Here is a 17,648-nt window from a genome sequence, read left to right as displayed (position 1 = left end):
TTACAGTCTCTCTCAGAGCAAATTATTTTATAAATTATTTTGACATAAGGCATATGAACAGTATGAAAAGGCAAAAGATAGGACACTGAAAGAGGAACTCCCCAGGTCGGTAGGTGCCCAATATACTGCTGGAGATCAGTGGAGAGATAACTCCAGAAAGAATGAAGAGATGGAGCCAAAACAAAAACAACACCCAGTTGTGGATATGACTGGTGATAGAAGTAAAGTCCAATGCTGTAAACAGCAATACTGCATAGGAACCTGGAATGTAAGGTCCTTGAATCAAGGCAAATTGGAAGTGGTCAAACAGGGAATGGCAAGAATGAACATCAACACTTTAGGAATCAGTGTACTAAAATGGACTGAAATGGGTGAATTTAACTCAGATGACCACTACATCTACTACTGTGGGCAAAAATCCCTTAGAAGAAATTGAGTAGCCATCATAGTCAACAAAAGAGTCTGAAATGCAGTACTTGGATGCAATCTCAAGAACGACAGAATAATCTTTGTTCATTTCCAAGACAAATCATTCAATATCACGGTAATCTAAGTCTATGCCCCAACCAGTAATGCTGAAGAAGCTGAAGCTGAATGGTTCTATGAAGACCTAGAAGACCTTCTAGAACTAACACCCAAAAAAGATGTTCTTTTAATTATAGGGGACTGGAATGCAAAACTAGGGAGTCAAGAAATACCTGGAGCAACAGGCAAATTTGGCCTTGCAGTAGAGAATGAGGGATCCCCTAGTGGCTCAGATGGTAAACTGTCTGCCTGCAATGCGGGAGACTTGGGTTTGATTCCTGGGTCAGGAAGATCCCCTGGAGAAGGAAATGGCAATGCACTCCAGCACTCTTGCCTGGAAAATCCCATGGACAGAGGAGCCTGATAAGCTACAGTCCATGGGGTCACAAAGAGTCAGACACGACTGAGCGACTGGACAACAACAACATCCTGTTGCAGGGCATAAGCTCGAGGGCGAGAGGGCTTTGGTAACTGCAGCAGGCGGGCTCAGCAGTTGCAGCTCACAGGCTCTGGACTGCAGGGTCAGTAGTTGCGGTACATGGGCTTAGTTGCCTCATGGTATGTGGAATCTTCTCGGGCCTGGGATGGAACCTGTGTCCCTGCACTGGCAGGCAGATTCTTAACCAGTGGACCACCAGGGAAGGCCTTAGGTTTCCCAGTTCTTGCTGTACTTTAAGAACAAGCGTGTGTCTCTCCAAGCAGCTGGCTGTACTTAATTTTACAACAAAATACTGGCATAATTTGCATAGTAACATGTTTGGGGTTCAATATTTAGGGTAAACAAGTGCTCTTTAATAATTTCTCTACTTCAACAGCCTTTTTTTGATTAAGTGCTCAACTGTATCAACAGGCATCCTACCTACTGTGGAAGCCCTTCCTGTAATTCCCTCCTTTCAGTAACAGGCTGAAGTAAAAGGCTCCCTCCCTCAAGTAAAAGGCTCGATAATGACACACCACTGACACTTCTGATCTCAAACAGACATCCTAGTCTACACTACCAAGAAAATGGACACAACCACGTTCAATTTTCTATCGTACTGCGGCTGCTGCTTCTGCTGCTGCTAAGTTGCTTCAGTCGTGTCTGACTCTGTGTGACCCCATAGACATCAACCCACCAGGAATTCCCGTCCCTGGGATTCTCTAGGCAAGAACACTGGAGTGGGTAGCCATTTCCTTCTCCAATGCATGAAAGGAAAAGCGAAAGTGAAGTTGTTCAGTCGTGCCCAACTCTTAGTGACCCCATGGATTGCAGCCTACCAGGCTCCTTCATCCATGGGATTTTCCAGGGGAGAATACTGGAGTAGGTTGACATTGCCTTCTCCCTCTATTGTATTGAGGTTGTGTTAAACATTCCAATGTGTTTCTCTTGAAAAACTCTTGCTTAAATTCTGTTCCTTTTGAAAAGGGATGAGCTTTTCTATCTCAAATAATTTCAGTTTATGCAATACACAAGTTTCATGAACTGTTTAAAATCAATCCATTCAAAATTATATCAGATGCTTCTTAAATTCTGGTATGATAAAAGTTTTATTGTAGACAAAACATGCAGACAAACTCTCATAATATTAATTTGGGAACAAAATCATTTACTTACATTGGCACTGTCTATTAAGAGCCTTACCTTTGTTTTTCACACTTAAATCAAGTGAAAAACTCTTATCTACCTTTAGCAAGTCAAAACAAATACCCAAAAGCTGAGAAGTAAAAATGCATGTAACAAAACCAAAAATTTAGCAATGAAGTGAATGCTTTTAAAACGTCAGTATCCTTTAGGATTCTTCAACATGTTAATCAACACATCAAATGAAGAATACAAAACCTTCAATAATTTGGGGGATACAAAAAGGTTTTTTTCAGTTATAAATGTGCTTTTATTTTTGAATTCACAAACTTTTTTAAGTAACACTAGTAGTTAATGGCAACTTAATAGGTGTTGTGTGATGCTGAACTAATTACTTAACCCTCCTGAGCTTCATTTGACAAATGGAGTAGTAATACCTATCTACTATGCTGATGAATATCCACAAAGACATATGTAAAATGCCTAGCATACAACTGAAAATAAACCCATGTAAAAACGCTTCATACACACACACACACATATATACAGAGTCAAGTATTTTCAGTGGAGGAGATAAGGGGAGACAAAGTACAAGAATTCTCTGAACATGTATGCAAAACTCTGTGCATATATGCTTTAGTAAACTTTACTTGGGAAAAAGTTCACAGTTTTTCATCAGCTTCTCAAAGATTCCATGACCCCAAAAATGTTTAAAAGCCTTTGGCTGCATTTTCTCTGTTCCCAGATTTATAAAGTTTATAAAATTTGATTGGATACTCTAGACACAAGTAATTTAAATTATTCAACAGCAACAACAGCAAATAAAAGTTCAACTAAAACTGTGGTCATGGTAAAATATTCTCCTTTTATTTCTCTTAAAAAAATTCACTTGACTAAAATTAGTAAAATAATCAAAAGCAACTACTCAAAGTCAAAATCAAAATTTGAAAACTTAAACAAAAAGTAACAGCAATACCAAAAAAAAAAAAAAATCAGGAAACCTTAAACAGTCAAAATTTAAAACCCTATTATTAAAACTTATATAATAAAGTGACATTTATTCCTCACTTAGAATTAGTTTTTCAAACTACTTAATTTCCTCATTCCAACTCAAAGTTAACAACCTTCACTTCAAACAGTTTTTTTTATATTTTAAATTTGCGTAATAAGGAGACTGTATGGTATTACAGAAGTGACCCTTAAGTAGGAATCAGGGAAACCAGGGTTATGGTCCTGCCCTGTCACCAGCAGACTCTATAAAGATAGCTGTAAAGAGTCAGTTGCTCAGCATTCTATGGCACTAGGTATGATTCTATATGAAACATGCAATCCCAAAGTAGAATACTAAGATACCTTCTATCCTAAGACTATACTTTATTACTAAAAGAAAAATGTACAAAAGGAAGTGTACCTACCTACCTGACAAAAGATATGATTCTAGGTCTCATGAGAAAATCTATCCACAACAGTAAATCTTTGAATTACAGAAAGTTCTATCCCCATTGCCAGCACTTTCAAGGCAGATATACTCAGAGCAGAGCTTCTAGTTAGGCCCATTGAAAACTCCAGCTTCACATTAATAGGAACACCATATACCTCCCCAAAATTGTTTCTTTCCTTAAGGTGAAAAGCATTTAGAAGAAAGATCTCCAAAGTGCAGACAGACAAAAATACACAAAATAGAGGAAACAGCAGTTTAGCATATCTCAATAGTTAAGCCCTTACTTTGTACTTTATTTTTAAAAATACTTGTTACGGAAAAGGTAGCTTATTTTAACCAACTTTATTTCCAAACTGACTTTTCCAAAACAAGTATTTTTCAATGGAACGTAAAATAAGGCTTTATGTACCAAGATACCCCTATATCCCTCTTCCAAAAAACAACAAAACAATACAACAAATACAACTCTTTGAACGTATTCCTTTAAGAGTCAGCAATACACACAAAGGCAAATTAGCAGGACAAGAGGTTTTCTGAGAGGTGTGATGACTAACACTTCAGGACTGGAACGTGACAGCTATTAAAAGAAACATGAAAGGTGTTCCCAGTTCCTCACACGCCAATGTCTTTACTGCAAGAATTACTACAAATAGCATTCAGGGCTGAATTCACACAGTCCAGTCTTCTAGGCCTAAACCATCTTTTGTAAATTTTACCCAGGTGACACATTATGTGAATCAAAGAAACCAATCAGTAACTCATTTACTGAAGGCCAGATACAGGGCACAATGAGACTCCGCACTCAAACTAATAAAAGAAGGGACAAAAGAAACCCAAGATCAGGGTTCTTGTTGAAATAATGCCCCAGAATCCAGCAAACAGCATTACTGGTACAGAAAAGATCAGAATGAGATAACACGTACCAAACATTTCCTCCATGTTTAAAAAAATGTTGACAGAGCACCTGATTCCCACCTTTATATATGACTTCAGGCTCAACCAAGGCTTTTCAAATGCTTTACCTTATGACTGGGACTTCCAAGCAGAGGTTTACTGAGGCTATCTAGGAAGGATTACCAGGAGGCCTTACCACTGCCAATATTTAAAATTTAATAACACCATGTCCTAACAAGTTAAAGTGCAAAGTTTTCAGTTTCCCAACTAAAATATTCTGTGGCATATTTCTTATGCCATAATTACATAGGGACATAATTACAAGGAACAAAAGATTTCCTATTTGTGCAAGTAGAATTTATAGAGATTATTTCTTAAGAAGTTAGCCCTAGTTGTTTTTGCTATCCTCAAAACACAGTCAATCTATTGGAAGGAGCATAAATAAATACAAACTTTTAGATGGCAGTCTGGCACATCTATCAGAAATCAAAATATGCATGTACTTTTGATCCAGCAATTATATGTTGAAGAATCTATCCCATGAAATTTAATGCAAATATTAAAATGCTCATTCACTGCAACATTTTTTGTAAAGGTGAAAAACCATGTATGCTAACTAACACATGGGACACCCCACAAAAGAAAGGAGCTGGACCCATATGTATTGACACAAAGAATTTCAAGACAGTTTGCTCAGTGAAAGAGCAAGTTTCAGAACAGCAGGTATAGTAAAAATATACTTTTGTCAAGAAACCTATATATGCGTGTGTGTGTAACTGCACAGGAAACAGTCTTAAAGATAAACAGCAAACAGAGCCTAACCTTTAGGGAAAGAAAGTAAATCACAGAGCGTGGGATGGGTAAGTACAAAGAGAAGTATAGTTTTAAATAGGGATTTTTACTTTCTACTCCACACACACCTGTATTAAACATTTGCATCATACATACAAAATATTCATTCTTTATAGAAAGTAAGAGAGATGCAACGTCAAATTTTAGCTGAATTCTAGCATCACTAACAGAGGATGCTGAAATTGTCAAAGAAGTAAGAAGGCTCTTGGGCATCAGAAACACTCTTTACAGACTTAACCTTCCAGGAAATAATGGAAAATGTGGGCAGCACTGACCAGTACTTATGAATGAACATGTCATGTTTTCATAAAAGAACAAGCATCATTCAGTGAACTAAAGGCTTCGTGTCTTAGAACTTTAAGTAAAGATACTGAAATTAGAAACATTATTAAAAAGCTATAATCATTCTCTTAAAAAATACAGTTATAACAACAAATTCTATTACTTTGGTACTGCTGACTACAAAATATAGTCAGAACCTCAAAGTGAGTTATTTTATTTGGTGGGAATATTTAGGACTTGGAATACAGGAGGCAGCGTCTCAGTAGCCCTGAGAGACTGCTCCAAGGAGGCAGGAGGGAAAGAGTCAGGCTATCTATAAGTTTGCCACAAAGGGGCAGGCAGTCAGAACATCAAAGATTATTGGTAAGTAAGAAAAACCAGATATCAAGTTAAGGAATTTAGCATTCTTCTATGTAGGGAAGGTGTAAGAGTCTGGGATTATTGAAGTCTTGCCTTTCATATGCATCTCAGCTATCTGGGGTCAGCATCCAGCATATTTACCGAGATCTTTTTCTCTCTCTCTTGAATTTCCTTGGGGCCTTCTGGTTCCCCCAGGAGGGCTGTAACTGCTGATGACTGACATCCTTAAATTCCTTGTGCAGGGAGTGGGGGCCGCTTATCAGGAAGCTCAGGAATTCACGGCTGCTGCTTGCCAGAATCGCTTAGAAATTCACATTAGAGTGCCAGAATCTCAGATAGCTGTGGGACTTTGTTTATTGATATGGCAGGAGACATTCCACTTCACAATACAAAGTATCTATGTATAGGTATGCTCTTTTGCATTACAAAACTGGCATGTGTGAAGAACCAAATGGTATGAGCTGTCACCCTTACCTGTACATTCTCTTCTGTCACCTGAATCTCTGCCGTGTAAACATAATCAATCAGCATCCTCAGGGTCCAGCCGTCCACCTCCTTGATGCGAACTCTCTTTGCTCGGCTCTCACTCATCTCACCTAAAACATAAGGAGCATTGTTGACACTGCACCAGACACCCAGCAGGAAGACCAAGGCCAGGCAGATGGCCAGCCACTCACTGTATTCAGTAGGCAAAATGGCCAGCCCCTTCAGCAAACCTACAACATTCCCTAACCTCCCGTAAAAGCTTACCTGAACAAACCATACAAGGTACCTCTGTTAACCACTTATACCTGAAAATTATATCATGGTGATGAACATGCCACGTGTCCAACTGCATGAACTCTTAACACCTGTGGCATTATAGATTCACAGCCTGATCTGCCCATGCCATTTTTCGGTCCATGCTGTGGATAAAGAATGTCATCTGCCGTATCAGTCAACAAAGAATGTTGCAGCCATCAGTCACTGCAGGCCACCCCAGACTGTACACCATGAGGGAATTCAGAATGAGGGGAAAAAAAAACAAAAACAGGCAAACTAATATATAATAAAGGAATTATTTCAATGAGCCCAGACTCGTGTATCTTCCCATACATAGAAAAGCACTAAATTGACTTGTCTGGTTTTTCATCTTTAGGTGTTCCAACTACCTGTTTCTTTTATTTTTTATTTTTGCAAAAACTCCTCCATATCCTGGCTCCTCTCTTATTTCTTCAGATCATTCCCGCAGAAAAATCTGAGAGGCTACTCCCTGGGCTTCAAAAGTCCTCCAAAAGTCCAATGAATAAAACATAATCTTCAACTTCTAATGTGTGCATTTTTTTAGTTGGCAATGCTTTAAAGCAGTTTCTTTCCCTTTTGAATTTCGACTCATGACTAGAACACAGTGTTACCCCTTGAGGCTAACCGCCAGGTTCATAGCACTCACTCACAAGCACTCCAGGGCCTGCCCCTGCCCTCAGGAAGGACACACCTCTCAGGCAGGAAACAATCAGAACACAAATTATACAAAATGCCAAGGAAATGCAAGCAAAAGAGGGATTTTTAAAGAGGTGAGTCAACCAAGGCAACTGTCAAAGGGCATTCCAGCCCAAAATCCATCCCTGCTTGTCATATGTAGCAACTTAATCCTGAGGTAATTTCCATACCACCTTGACTGTGTGGATCTCACAACTGTGGAAAATTCTTAAAGATATAGAATACCAGACCACCTTACCTGCCTCCTGAGAAACCTGTATGCGGGTCAAGAAATAATAGTTAGAACCAGACATGGAACAACAGACTGGTTCAAAGTTGGGAAAGGAGTATGTCAAGGGTGTTATACTGTCACCCTGATTATTTAAAATCTATGCAGAGTACATCATCTGAAATGCTGGGCTGGATGAAGCACAAGCTGGAATCAAGACTGACAGGAGAAATATCAATAACCTCAGATATGCACATGACATTACCCTCATGGCAGAAAGCGAACATGAATTAAAGAGCCGGCTTAAAGCTCAACATTCAGAAAACTAAGAGCATGGTACCCAGTCCCATCAGTTCATGGCAAATAGATGGGGAAACAATGGAAATAGTGACAGACTTTATTTTCTTGGGCTCCAAAATCACTGCAGATGGTAACTGCAGCCATGAAATTAAGACACTTGCTCCCTGGAAGAAACCTAGAAAGCATAATAAAAAGCAGAGACATTACTGTGCCAACAAAAGTCTATCTAGTCAAGGCTATGGTTTTTCTAGTTGTCATGTATGGATGTGATAGCTGGACCATAAAGAAGGCTGAGGACTGAAGAATTGATGCTTTTGAATTGTGGTGTTGGAGAAGACTCTTGAGAGTCCCTTGGACAGCAAGGAGGTCCAACCAGTCCATCCTAAAGGAGATCAGGCCTGAATATTCACCGGAAGTGAATTCACTGGATGCTCAAGCTGAGGCTCCAATACACTAGCCACGTGATGCAAAGAGCTGACTCACTGGAAAAGACCCTGATGCTGGGAAAGACTGAGGGCAGGAGAAGAGGACCACAGAAGACGAGGTGCTTGGATGGCATCACCGACTTGATGGACATGAGTGTGAGCAGCTCCAGGAGATGGTGAAGGACGGGGAAGCCTGGCATGCTGCCATCCATGGGGTTATAGAGTTGGACATGACTGAGCAACTGAACAATAACAATTTATTACTAAAGCCAGATGCCTTCTACATCACTGCACTAAAGACTTAGTACAAGACCTCCTTCCTACTACCCACTGAACTAGCTAAGCATTTAGGGATCATAAATAAGTTGCTCTCTTATGGAAAGAAATGGAGTAGGAGAAAAGAGAAGGGGTTGCTTCTAAACCCAGGGGACTTATGAAGAGCTAGAAGTAGGCTTGGGCACACATGCATGGACATATAACGGCCCAAGAATAGGAAGACATAAGCAGTGGTGAAAGAAAACTCAGTCAAAAACGAGACAGTCTAAAAATAGTGTTGATCTTTTTTTAATAATTCCTGGGCTTTAGAAATCAACTGATTACTTCAATTCCAGTTTAACTCATCATCCCTACATTTAATCACACATGGAAATTTTGTTAAGGATAAAGAATTAAGTGGCTTAATAGGGACCCTCTCCCGAGGCTCACCAAGATCTTAATGAAAGTGGAGGCCTCCAGTTAGCTGGTTAGGGTTTGGTCTTAAGTGAAGACCTCTTGTACATTTATTCTCTGAGCAGTGTCAGGCATCATTTACTGAGCGTTCACTCTCTTAAAAATTGTATTAGTTTTGAGGTTTATGAGCAAGTATCTGGCTTGGTTTTGCTACATTAGTTACTTTATCATATAATGGTTTTGTTGTCCATATGTATTTTTTTTTCCTCCAAGTTTTTGCTAACTTTCAGTGATTTGTTTTCAATAATAATAACTTATTATATTAACCCTGAAAATATAACCTCTGGGGTTTAAAAAATGAGGTGGCAGGAATAAAAGTATTCTTTAGAAATCTTAAAAAATAAAAAAATTAAAAAAATTTTAAAAAATAAAAATAGTGTTGAGCGCTAGGGGACACCTTGGCAAAAACGTTTAGTTCTACATTCATCAGGTTTTGATACCGTGCAGGGTCCTGTGGGGCTCCTGGTCACAAGGCCTTTTTGTTCCCCATTTCTTTCATTATAGAAACAGCCTTTATTCAGCCTCCATGACTTTCCCTGAGTTCCAATGGTCAGATTCAAGCAGTTGTTAATTATGGAAGGGAGGTCAAACAGTCAAGAGCAGCCTTGGGGCAAGGTCCTGTTTCCACATCAAAGGATACACACAACAATATTTTTGAGCTATTTTGCAGATACTGAAATTCCCTTCAGGTGGGAGAAGTAGATGATTAATGATGGTATGCCGCCCACAAGCATGTAGATCCCAGACCAGTTGAACCTGAAGTTTGATGATGCTGACTCCTACTAATCTCACTACCAACCCATCAGAATGTCCATGGACTGATAATGCCCTCTTTGAACAGTTATTACAGAATTTCTCTCTTTCCCAGGAAGCGACACGTGGTTTTGCGGGCATGAGGCCACTGTGTCATCCTTTGCTGGCAAAGCAATAAAGCAGTTCTTCTCTACTTCACCCAAAACTCTGTCTCTGACATTTGATTTGGCACCTCTGTACAGAGAAGCCAAGCTTTCAGCATCAAAGATAAAAGAAGTATGAAAACAGTGCCATCATCCCTTGCCTGTTAGAAAAACAACACAATGGTTTCCAGATTTCTTGAAAATTTGTTTCTTTTTCAGGTACAGTATACTGTACTATCTTTGCCTACATCTACTCAAAGCTATAGTTTTTCCAGTTCTCTTGTATGGATGTGAGAGTTGGACTGTAAAAAAAGCTGAGCGCCGATGAATTGATGCTTTTGAACTGTGGTGTTAGAGAAGACTCTGAGCGTCCCTTGGACTGCAAGGAGATCTAACCAGTCCATCCTAAATGATAACAGTCCTGAATATTCATTGGAGGGACTGATGCTGAAGATGAAACTCCAATACTTGATGTGATGTGAAGAACTCACTCATTTGAAAAGACCTTATTGCTGGGAAAGATTGAAGGTAGGAGAAGAGGACAACAGAGGATCAGATGGTTGGATGGCATCACCGACTCAATGGACATGAGTTTGAGTAAACTCCAGGAGTTGGTGACGGACAGAAAAGCCTGGCGTGCTGCAGTCCATGGAGTTGCAAAGAGTTGGACACAACTGAGAAACTGAACTGAGCTTATACTGTACCATAAACTATCATAAAAGCCTAGAGAAATCCGTAATTATACAAAATTCTTTTGCAGACTTAAAACACTGGAAAGAGACAGGTGGCTCAGTAGTAAAGAATCCACCTGCCAGTGCAGGAGACACAGGAGACTCAGGTTCCATTTGTGGGTCAGGAAGATCCTCTGGAGGAGGAAATGGCAACCCACTTCAGTGTTGCTGTCTTGAAAATTTCACAGACAGAGACGCCTGGCGGACTACAGTCCACAGGGTCGCAAAGTGTCAGACACAACTGAGCACAGTATACATATTTAACTACCTGCTTCCTTGGAGATTATCTTTCACAAGATCTCAAAAAATAGCTATTCTCCTAAGAGCTAAAATATCTGAAAAACTACTATGCTACCTCCTGAGGTGAAACATCCACTGGTATTATAAGGGAAGAGAGAAAGTTAATGATATGCTTCTGTTATATGCTAAATGGCAGGAAGACAAGGTATTGGGCTATGTGTCTCTGCCTCAGCACTTCTTTTTCCTTTCCAGAAAAGGGGGAAAGCAAAGAATACGGAAACATAATTCTTACCTTACATATAAGGCACCTTCCTTTGTCCTACTCTCTGTGGACCTTGTAGCTAGACAGGATTTGTGTCATCTAAAAGTTCTTTTGTGACAAACATGAGAATACTTTCCTAATTCCTACCTGGACTTTAACAAAAGGCCACTCTTAATTCACCTCTATGGCCCCGGTGACGTGCAAAAGCCCACAAGGCCTGGAGTCACAGAAGCATAAAGCCGTGTCTAGTCCTCAAGGAGTAAATTCATTTCTCAGAACTTGGGCCCAATTGAGAGAAAAGCCAATTTGACTTTAATTTATATGTATGACTAAAAAATTATCAGTTCTCTGCCAAGCTATTTTTCATGTTATAGTTTTTAAGGTGTTGCTGTAAGACGCACCCCACACCACTGACTGTGATGCTCAAAGCCTCCAGCTCCTCCCGTTTAAACCATGGAGGCCCTGTCCACGTTCCACCCCTGCCTCACCATCTAGTCTTCTCTCTGCCACTTCCAGTCTTAATTTATATAAGGAAGGAACTCTGTATAGTTCTCTACACACATCCAGCAACTTCCTACCTTACTGTCTTTGTCAAGCTTCATCATCCATTCCCCTATGCCCTCATTCCCCAGGCTAACTCCCACAGAGTCTTCAAGACTCAGCTGGAACCTCTCCATGTAGGCTTATCCGCTGATGACCCAAGGCTAGGTTAGGCTCTTACCCTAGGCTACCTCCTACAAATCCACTGTCATACTAATATCTGCTTCTCCCCACCTGGATTCTTAAGCCTCTTGAGAGTACAGATAATATCTTTCTTACCTCTGTATCCCACAATACCTGACCTATGGTAGATATCCAATAAATAATGGTTGGATAAATAAATGACTAGAAAAGTGAAAAGTAAAACAAGTGCCAATTTGAAGTGTAGCACCTTTCAACACAATTAGCACTGGGTTGGCCTAAAAGTTTGTCCAGTTTTTTCAGTAAGCTGGCTCTAGTAGCACTTAGTTGTCTTTAATTTCATTTGAAAAATTTTGTTAGCTTGTATTGTCTATTGTGACCCACTCCAGTATTCTTGCCTGGAGAATCCCATGGACAGAGGAGCCTGGCAGGTTACAGTCTACAGGGGTGAAAAAGTCAGACATGACTAAGCACATACAGTATAGTATAGTATTGTGTATTATATATGTGCTATCATAACAGCATGCATTTTAAAAAACATTAAAATTGGTGAATTATTGTATAGCCATTTTAATACTGAAAAAAGGAACACTTTCAGCATATTATTGCAACTGAAATTCAACTAAAAAAAAGAAAGATTTCTGCAATGTATAGAGAAGGTGTTATGACTCACCAAGTTTATCAAAAGTGATTCGTGAAGTTTTGTGCTGGAGATTGCTTGCTGGACTATGTCTCACAGTTGGGCAGACCAGTTGAAATTGATCGAGACATTAACTGAATATAATCAATGTTACATCACATGGGAGATAATCAATATTCTCAAAAATATCCAACCTAAGCACTGAAAACCATTTGCATCAGCTTCATTATATTAATTTTTTGATGTCTGGGTCCCACATAGTTAAGTGGAAAAAAAAACCCTTCTTGGCAATATTTCCACTGTAATTCTCTTACTGAAATGTAACAAAAACGTTCCAATTTTAAAACAAATTGTGTATGATCTTTTTAGTGTGTTGTTGGATTCTGATTGGTAGAATTTTGTTGAGGATTTTTGCATGTATGTTCATCAGTGATATTGGCCTGTAGTTTTCTTTTTTTGTGGCATCTTTGTCAGGTTTTGGTATTAGGGTGATGGTGGCCTCATAGAGTGAGTTTGGAAGTTTACCTTCCTCTGCAATTTTCTGGAAGAGTTTGAGTAGGATAGGTGTTAGCTCTTCTCGAAATTTTTGGTAGAATTCAGCTGTGAAGCCGTCTGGACCTGGGCTTTTGTTTGCTGGAAGATTCCTGATTATAGTTTCAATTTCCGTGCTTGTGATGGGTCTGTTAAGATTTTCTATTTCTTCCTGGTTCAGTTTTGGAAAATTGTACTTTTCTAAGAATTTGTCCATTTCTTCCACGTTGTCCATTTTATTGGCATACAACTGCTGATAGTAGTCTCTTATGATCCTTTGTATTTCTGTCTGTGGTGATCTCTCCATTTTCATTTCTAATTTTATTGATTTGATTTTTCTCTCTTTGCTTCTTGATGAGACTGGCTAATGGTTTGTCAATTTTATTTATCCTTTCAAAGAACCAGCTTTTGGCTTTGTTGATTTTTGCTATGGTCTCTTTTGTTTCTTTTGCATTTATTTCTGCCCTAATTTTTAAGATTTCTTTCCTTCTACTAACTCTGGGGTTCTTCATTTCTTCCTTTTCTAGTTGATTTAGTTGTAGAGTTAGGTTATTTATTTGACTTTTTTCTTGTTTCTTGAGGTATGCCTGTATTGCTATGAACTTTCCTCTTGGCACTGCTTTTATAGTGTCCCACAGGTTTGGGGTTGTTGTGTTTTCATTTTCATTAGTTTCTATGCATATTTTGATTTCTTTTTTGATTTCTTCTGTGATTTTTTGGTTATTCAGAAGTATGTTGTTCAACCTCCATATGTTGGAATTTTTAATAGTTTTTCTCCTGTAATTGAGATCTAATATTAATGCATTATGGTCAGAAAAGATGCTTGGAATAGGGATGCAAGGATTCTTCAATATCCACAAATCAATCAATGTAATTCACCACATTAACAAGTTGAAAATAAAAACCATATGATTATCTCAATAGATGCAGAGAAGGCCTTTGACAAAATTCAACATCCATTTATGATACAAACTCTCCAGAAAGCAGGAATAGAAGGAACATACCTCAACATAATAAAAGCTATATATGACAAACCCACAGCAAACATTATCCTCAATGGTGAAAAATTGAAAGCATTTCCCCTAAAGTCAGGAACAAGACAAGGGTGTCCACTTTCACCGCTACTATTCAACATAGTTCTGGAAGTTTTGGCCACAGCAATCAGAGCAGAAAAAGAAATAAAAGGAATCCAAATTGGAAAAGAAGAAGTAAAACTCTCACTGTTTGCAGATGACATGATCCTCTACATGGAAAACCCTAAAGACTCCACCAGAAAATTACTAGAGCTCATCAATGAATATAGTAAAGTTGCAGGATATAAAATCAACACACAGAAATCCTTTGCATTCCTATACACTAACAATGAGAAAGTAGAAAAAAAAAATTAAGGAAACAATTCCATTCACCATTGCAACGAAAAGAATAAACTACTTAGGAATATATCTACCTAAAGAAACTAAAGACCTATATATAGAAAACTATAAAACACTGAGGAAAGAAATCAAAGAGGACACTAATAGATGGAGAAATATACCATGTTCATGGATCGGAAGAATCAATATAGTGAAAATGAGTATACTACCGAAAGCAGTTTACAAATTCAATGCAATCCCTATCACGCTACCAGCCGTATTTTTCACAGAACTAGAACAAATAATTTCAAGATTTGTATGGAAATACAAAAAACCTCGAATAGCCAAAGCAATCTTGAGAAAGAAGAATGGAACTGGAGGAATCAACTTGCCTGACTTCAGGCTCTACTACAAAGCCACAGTCACCAAGACAGTATAGTACTGGCACAAAGACAGACATATAGATCAATGGAACAAAATAGAAAGCCCAGAGATAAATCCACACACCTATGGACACCTTATCTTTGACAAAGGAGGCAAGAATATACAATGGAGTAAAGACAATCTCTTTACCAAGTGGTGCTGGGAAAACTGGTCAACCACTTGTAAAAGAATGAAACTAGATCACTTTCTAACACCGTACACAAAAATAAACTCAAAATGGATTAAAGATCTAAATGTAAGACCAGAAACTATAAAACTCCTAGAGGAGAACATAGGCAAAACACTCTCAGACATAAATCACAGCAGGATCCTCTATGATCCACCTCCCAGAATTCTGGAAATAGAAGCAAAAATAAACAAATGGGATCTGATTAAAATTAAAAACTTCTGCACAACAAAGGAAAATATAAGCAAGGTGAAAAGACAGCCTTCTGAATGGGAGAAAATAATAGCAAATGAAGCAACTGACAAACAACTAATCTCAAAAATATATAAGCAACTTATGCAGCTCAAGTCCAGAAAAACAAATGACCCAATCAAAAAATGGGCCAAAGAACTAAATAGACATTTCTCCAAAGAAGACATACGGATGGCTAACAAACACATGAAAAGATGCTCAACATCACTCATTATTAGAGAAATGCAAATCAAAACCACAATGAGGTACCACTTCACACCAGTCAGAATGGCTGCGACCCAAAAATCTGCAAGCAATAAATGCTGGAGAGGGTGTGGAGAAAAGGGAACCCTCCTACACTGTTGGTGGGAATGCAAACTAGTACAGCCACTATGGAGAACAGTGTGGAGATTCCTTAAAAAATTGCAAATAGAGCTGCCTTATGACCCAGCAATCCCACGCTGGGCATACACACCGAGGAAACCAGAATGGAAAGAGACACATGTACCCCAATGTTCATCGCAGCACTGTTTATAATAGCCAGGACATGGAAACAACCTAGATGTCCATCAGCAGATGAATGGATAAGAAAGCTGTGGTACATATACACAATGGAGTATTACTCAGCCATTAAAAAGAATTCATTTGAATCAGTTCTGATGAGATGGATGAAACTGGAGCCAATTATACAGAGTGAAGTAAGCCAGAAAGAAAAACACCAATACAGTACACTAACACATATATATGGAATTTAGGAAGATGGCAATGACGACCCTGTATGCAAGACAGCAAAAAAGACACAGATGTGTATAACGGACTTTTGGACTCAGAGGGAGAGGGAGAGGGTGGGATGATTTGGGAGAATGGCATTCTAACATGTATACTATCATGTAAGAATCTAATCGCCAGTCTTATGTCTGACGCAGGATACAGCATGCTTGGGGTTGGTGCATGGGGATGATCCAGAGAGATGTTATGGGGAGGGAGGTGGGAAGGGGGTTCATGTTTGGGAACGCATGTAAGAATTAAAGATTTTAAAATTAAAAAAAATTAAAAACTAAAAAAAAAAAAATAAATAAAAATAAAACAAATTGTGATGAGTGATGAAAAGTGGATACTGTACAAGAATGTGGAATGGAAGAGATCATAGGGCAAGAGAAATGAACCACTACTAACCTACCCAAAGGCCAATGTTCATCCAAAGAAGGTGATGCTGTGTATACGGTAGGATAGAAAGAGAATCCTCTATTATGAGCTCCTTGGAGAAAACCAAATGATTAATTCCAACAAGCACTGTTTCCAACTAGATGGGAAAGTGAAAGCAACACCTGAAGAAAAGCATTTGGAATTAGTCAACAGAAAATGCATAATATCCCACTAGGATAATAATACATAAGCGTGTGTTTCTTTGATGACCAGGCAAAAACTGTTACAGCTTGGCTGAGAATTTCTGATTCATCTGCCATATTCATCAGATATTGCATCTTCAGATGTCCATTTATTTTAGTCTTTACAAAATACTCTTAATTAAAAAATTTCAATTCCCTGGAAGACTGTAAAAGGCATCTGGAACAGTTCTTCACTCAAAAAGATAGAGTTTCCTGAAGATGGAATTATGAAATTGAGAAATGGCAGAGGATAATGGAACAAAGAGTTCCAGAGACTATCAAGGAGAGATAAGAAAGCCTTTTTAAGCAAAAAATGCAAAGAAATAGATGAAAACACAAGAATGGCAAAGACTAGAGCTATCTTTAAGAAAATTAGAAATACCAACCAAGAGAACATTTCATGAAAAGGTAAACACAATAAAGAACAAAAACAGTATCAACCTAACAGAAGCAGAAGATATTAAGAAGAGGTGGGAAGAATACACAGAAGAACTATACAAAAAAGATCTTGATGGCCTGGATAACCATGACGGTGTGAACACTCACTTAGAGCCAGACACCCTGGAATGCAAAGTCAAGTGGGCCATAGGAAGCATCAGTACAAACAAAGCTAGTGGAGGTAATGGAATTCCAGCTGAGCTATTTCAAATCCTAAAAGATGATGCTGTTAAAGTGTTGCACTCAATATGCCAGCAAATTTGGAAAACTCAGCAGTGAGCACAGGACTGGAAAAGGTCAGTTTTCATTCCAATCCCAAAGAAAGGTAATGCCAAAGAATGTTCAAACTGTTACACAATTGCACTTATTACATATGCTAGCAGAGTAATGTTCAAAATCTTTCAAAAGTATTTGAACCAAGAACTTCCAGATGTACAAACGGGGTTTAGAAAAGGCAGAAGAACCAGAGATCAAATTACAAATATCCGCTGGATCATAGAAAAAGCAAGAAAATTCTAGAAAAACATACTTCTACTTCATTGACTATGCTAAAGCCTTTGACTGTACAGACCAAAACAAACTGTGGAAAATT

At 38.6% G+C, this 17,648-nt stretch overlaps 1 protein-coding gene across 6 annotated transcripts in view; it reads right to left on the bottom strand.

Moving 5' to 3' along the window:
• Positions 1-17,648, bottom strand: part of KLHL2 (kelch like family member 2) — a 163,169-nt gene that overhangs the window by 92,583 nt on the left and 52,938 nt on the right. For 4 of the 6 annotated variants that reach the window (XM_060400599.1, XM_060400600.1, XM_060400601.1 and 1 more), the window contains exon 4: positions 6,390-6,511. The exons of the other annotated variants lie outside the window; for them this stretch is intronic. In XM_060400599.1, coding sequence (XP_060256582.1) covers positions 6,390-6,511 — 122 coding nt within the window. The remainder of the gene's footprint in view (positions 1-6,389; positions 6,512-17,648) is intronic. 6 annotated transcript variants of the gene reach the window in all.

This window comes from Ovis aries, chromosome 17 (assembly GCF_016772045.2).
Source record: "Ovis aries strain OAR_USU_Benz2616 breed Rambouillet chromosome 17, ARS-UI_Ramb_v3.0, whole genome shotgun sequence".
NCBI lineage: Eukaryota > Metazoa > Chordata > Mammalia > Artiodactyla > Bovidae > Ovis > Ovis aries.
Note: the sequence above shows the minus strand (reverse complement) of the source record. Positions and strands in the feature narration are given on the sequence as shown.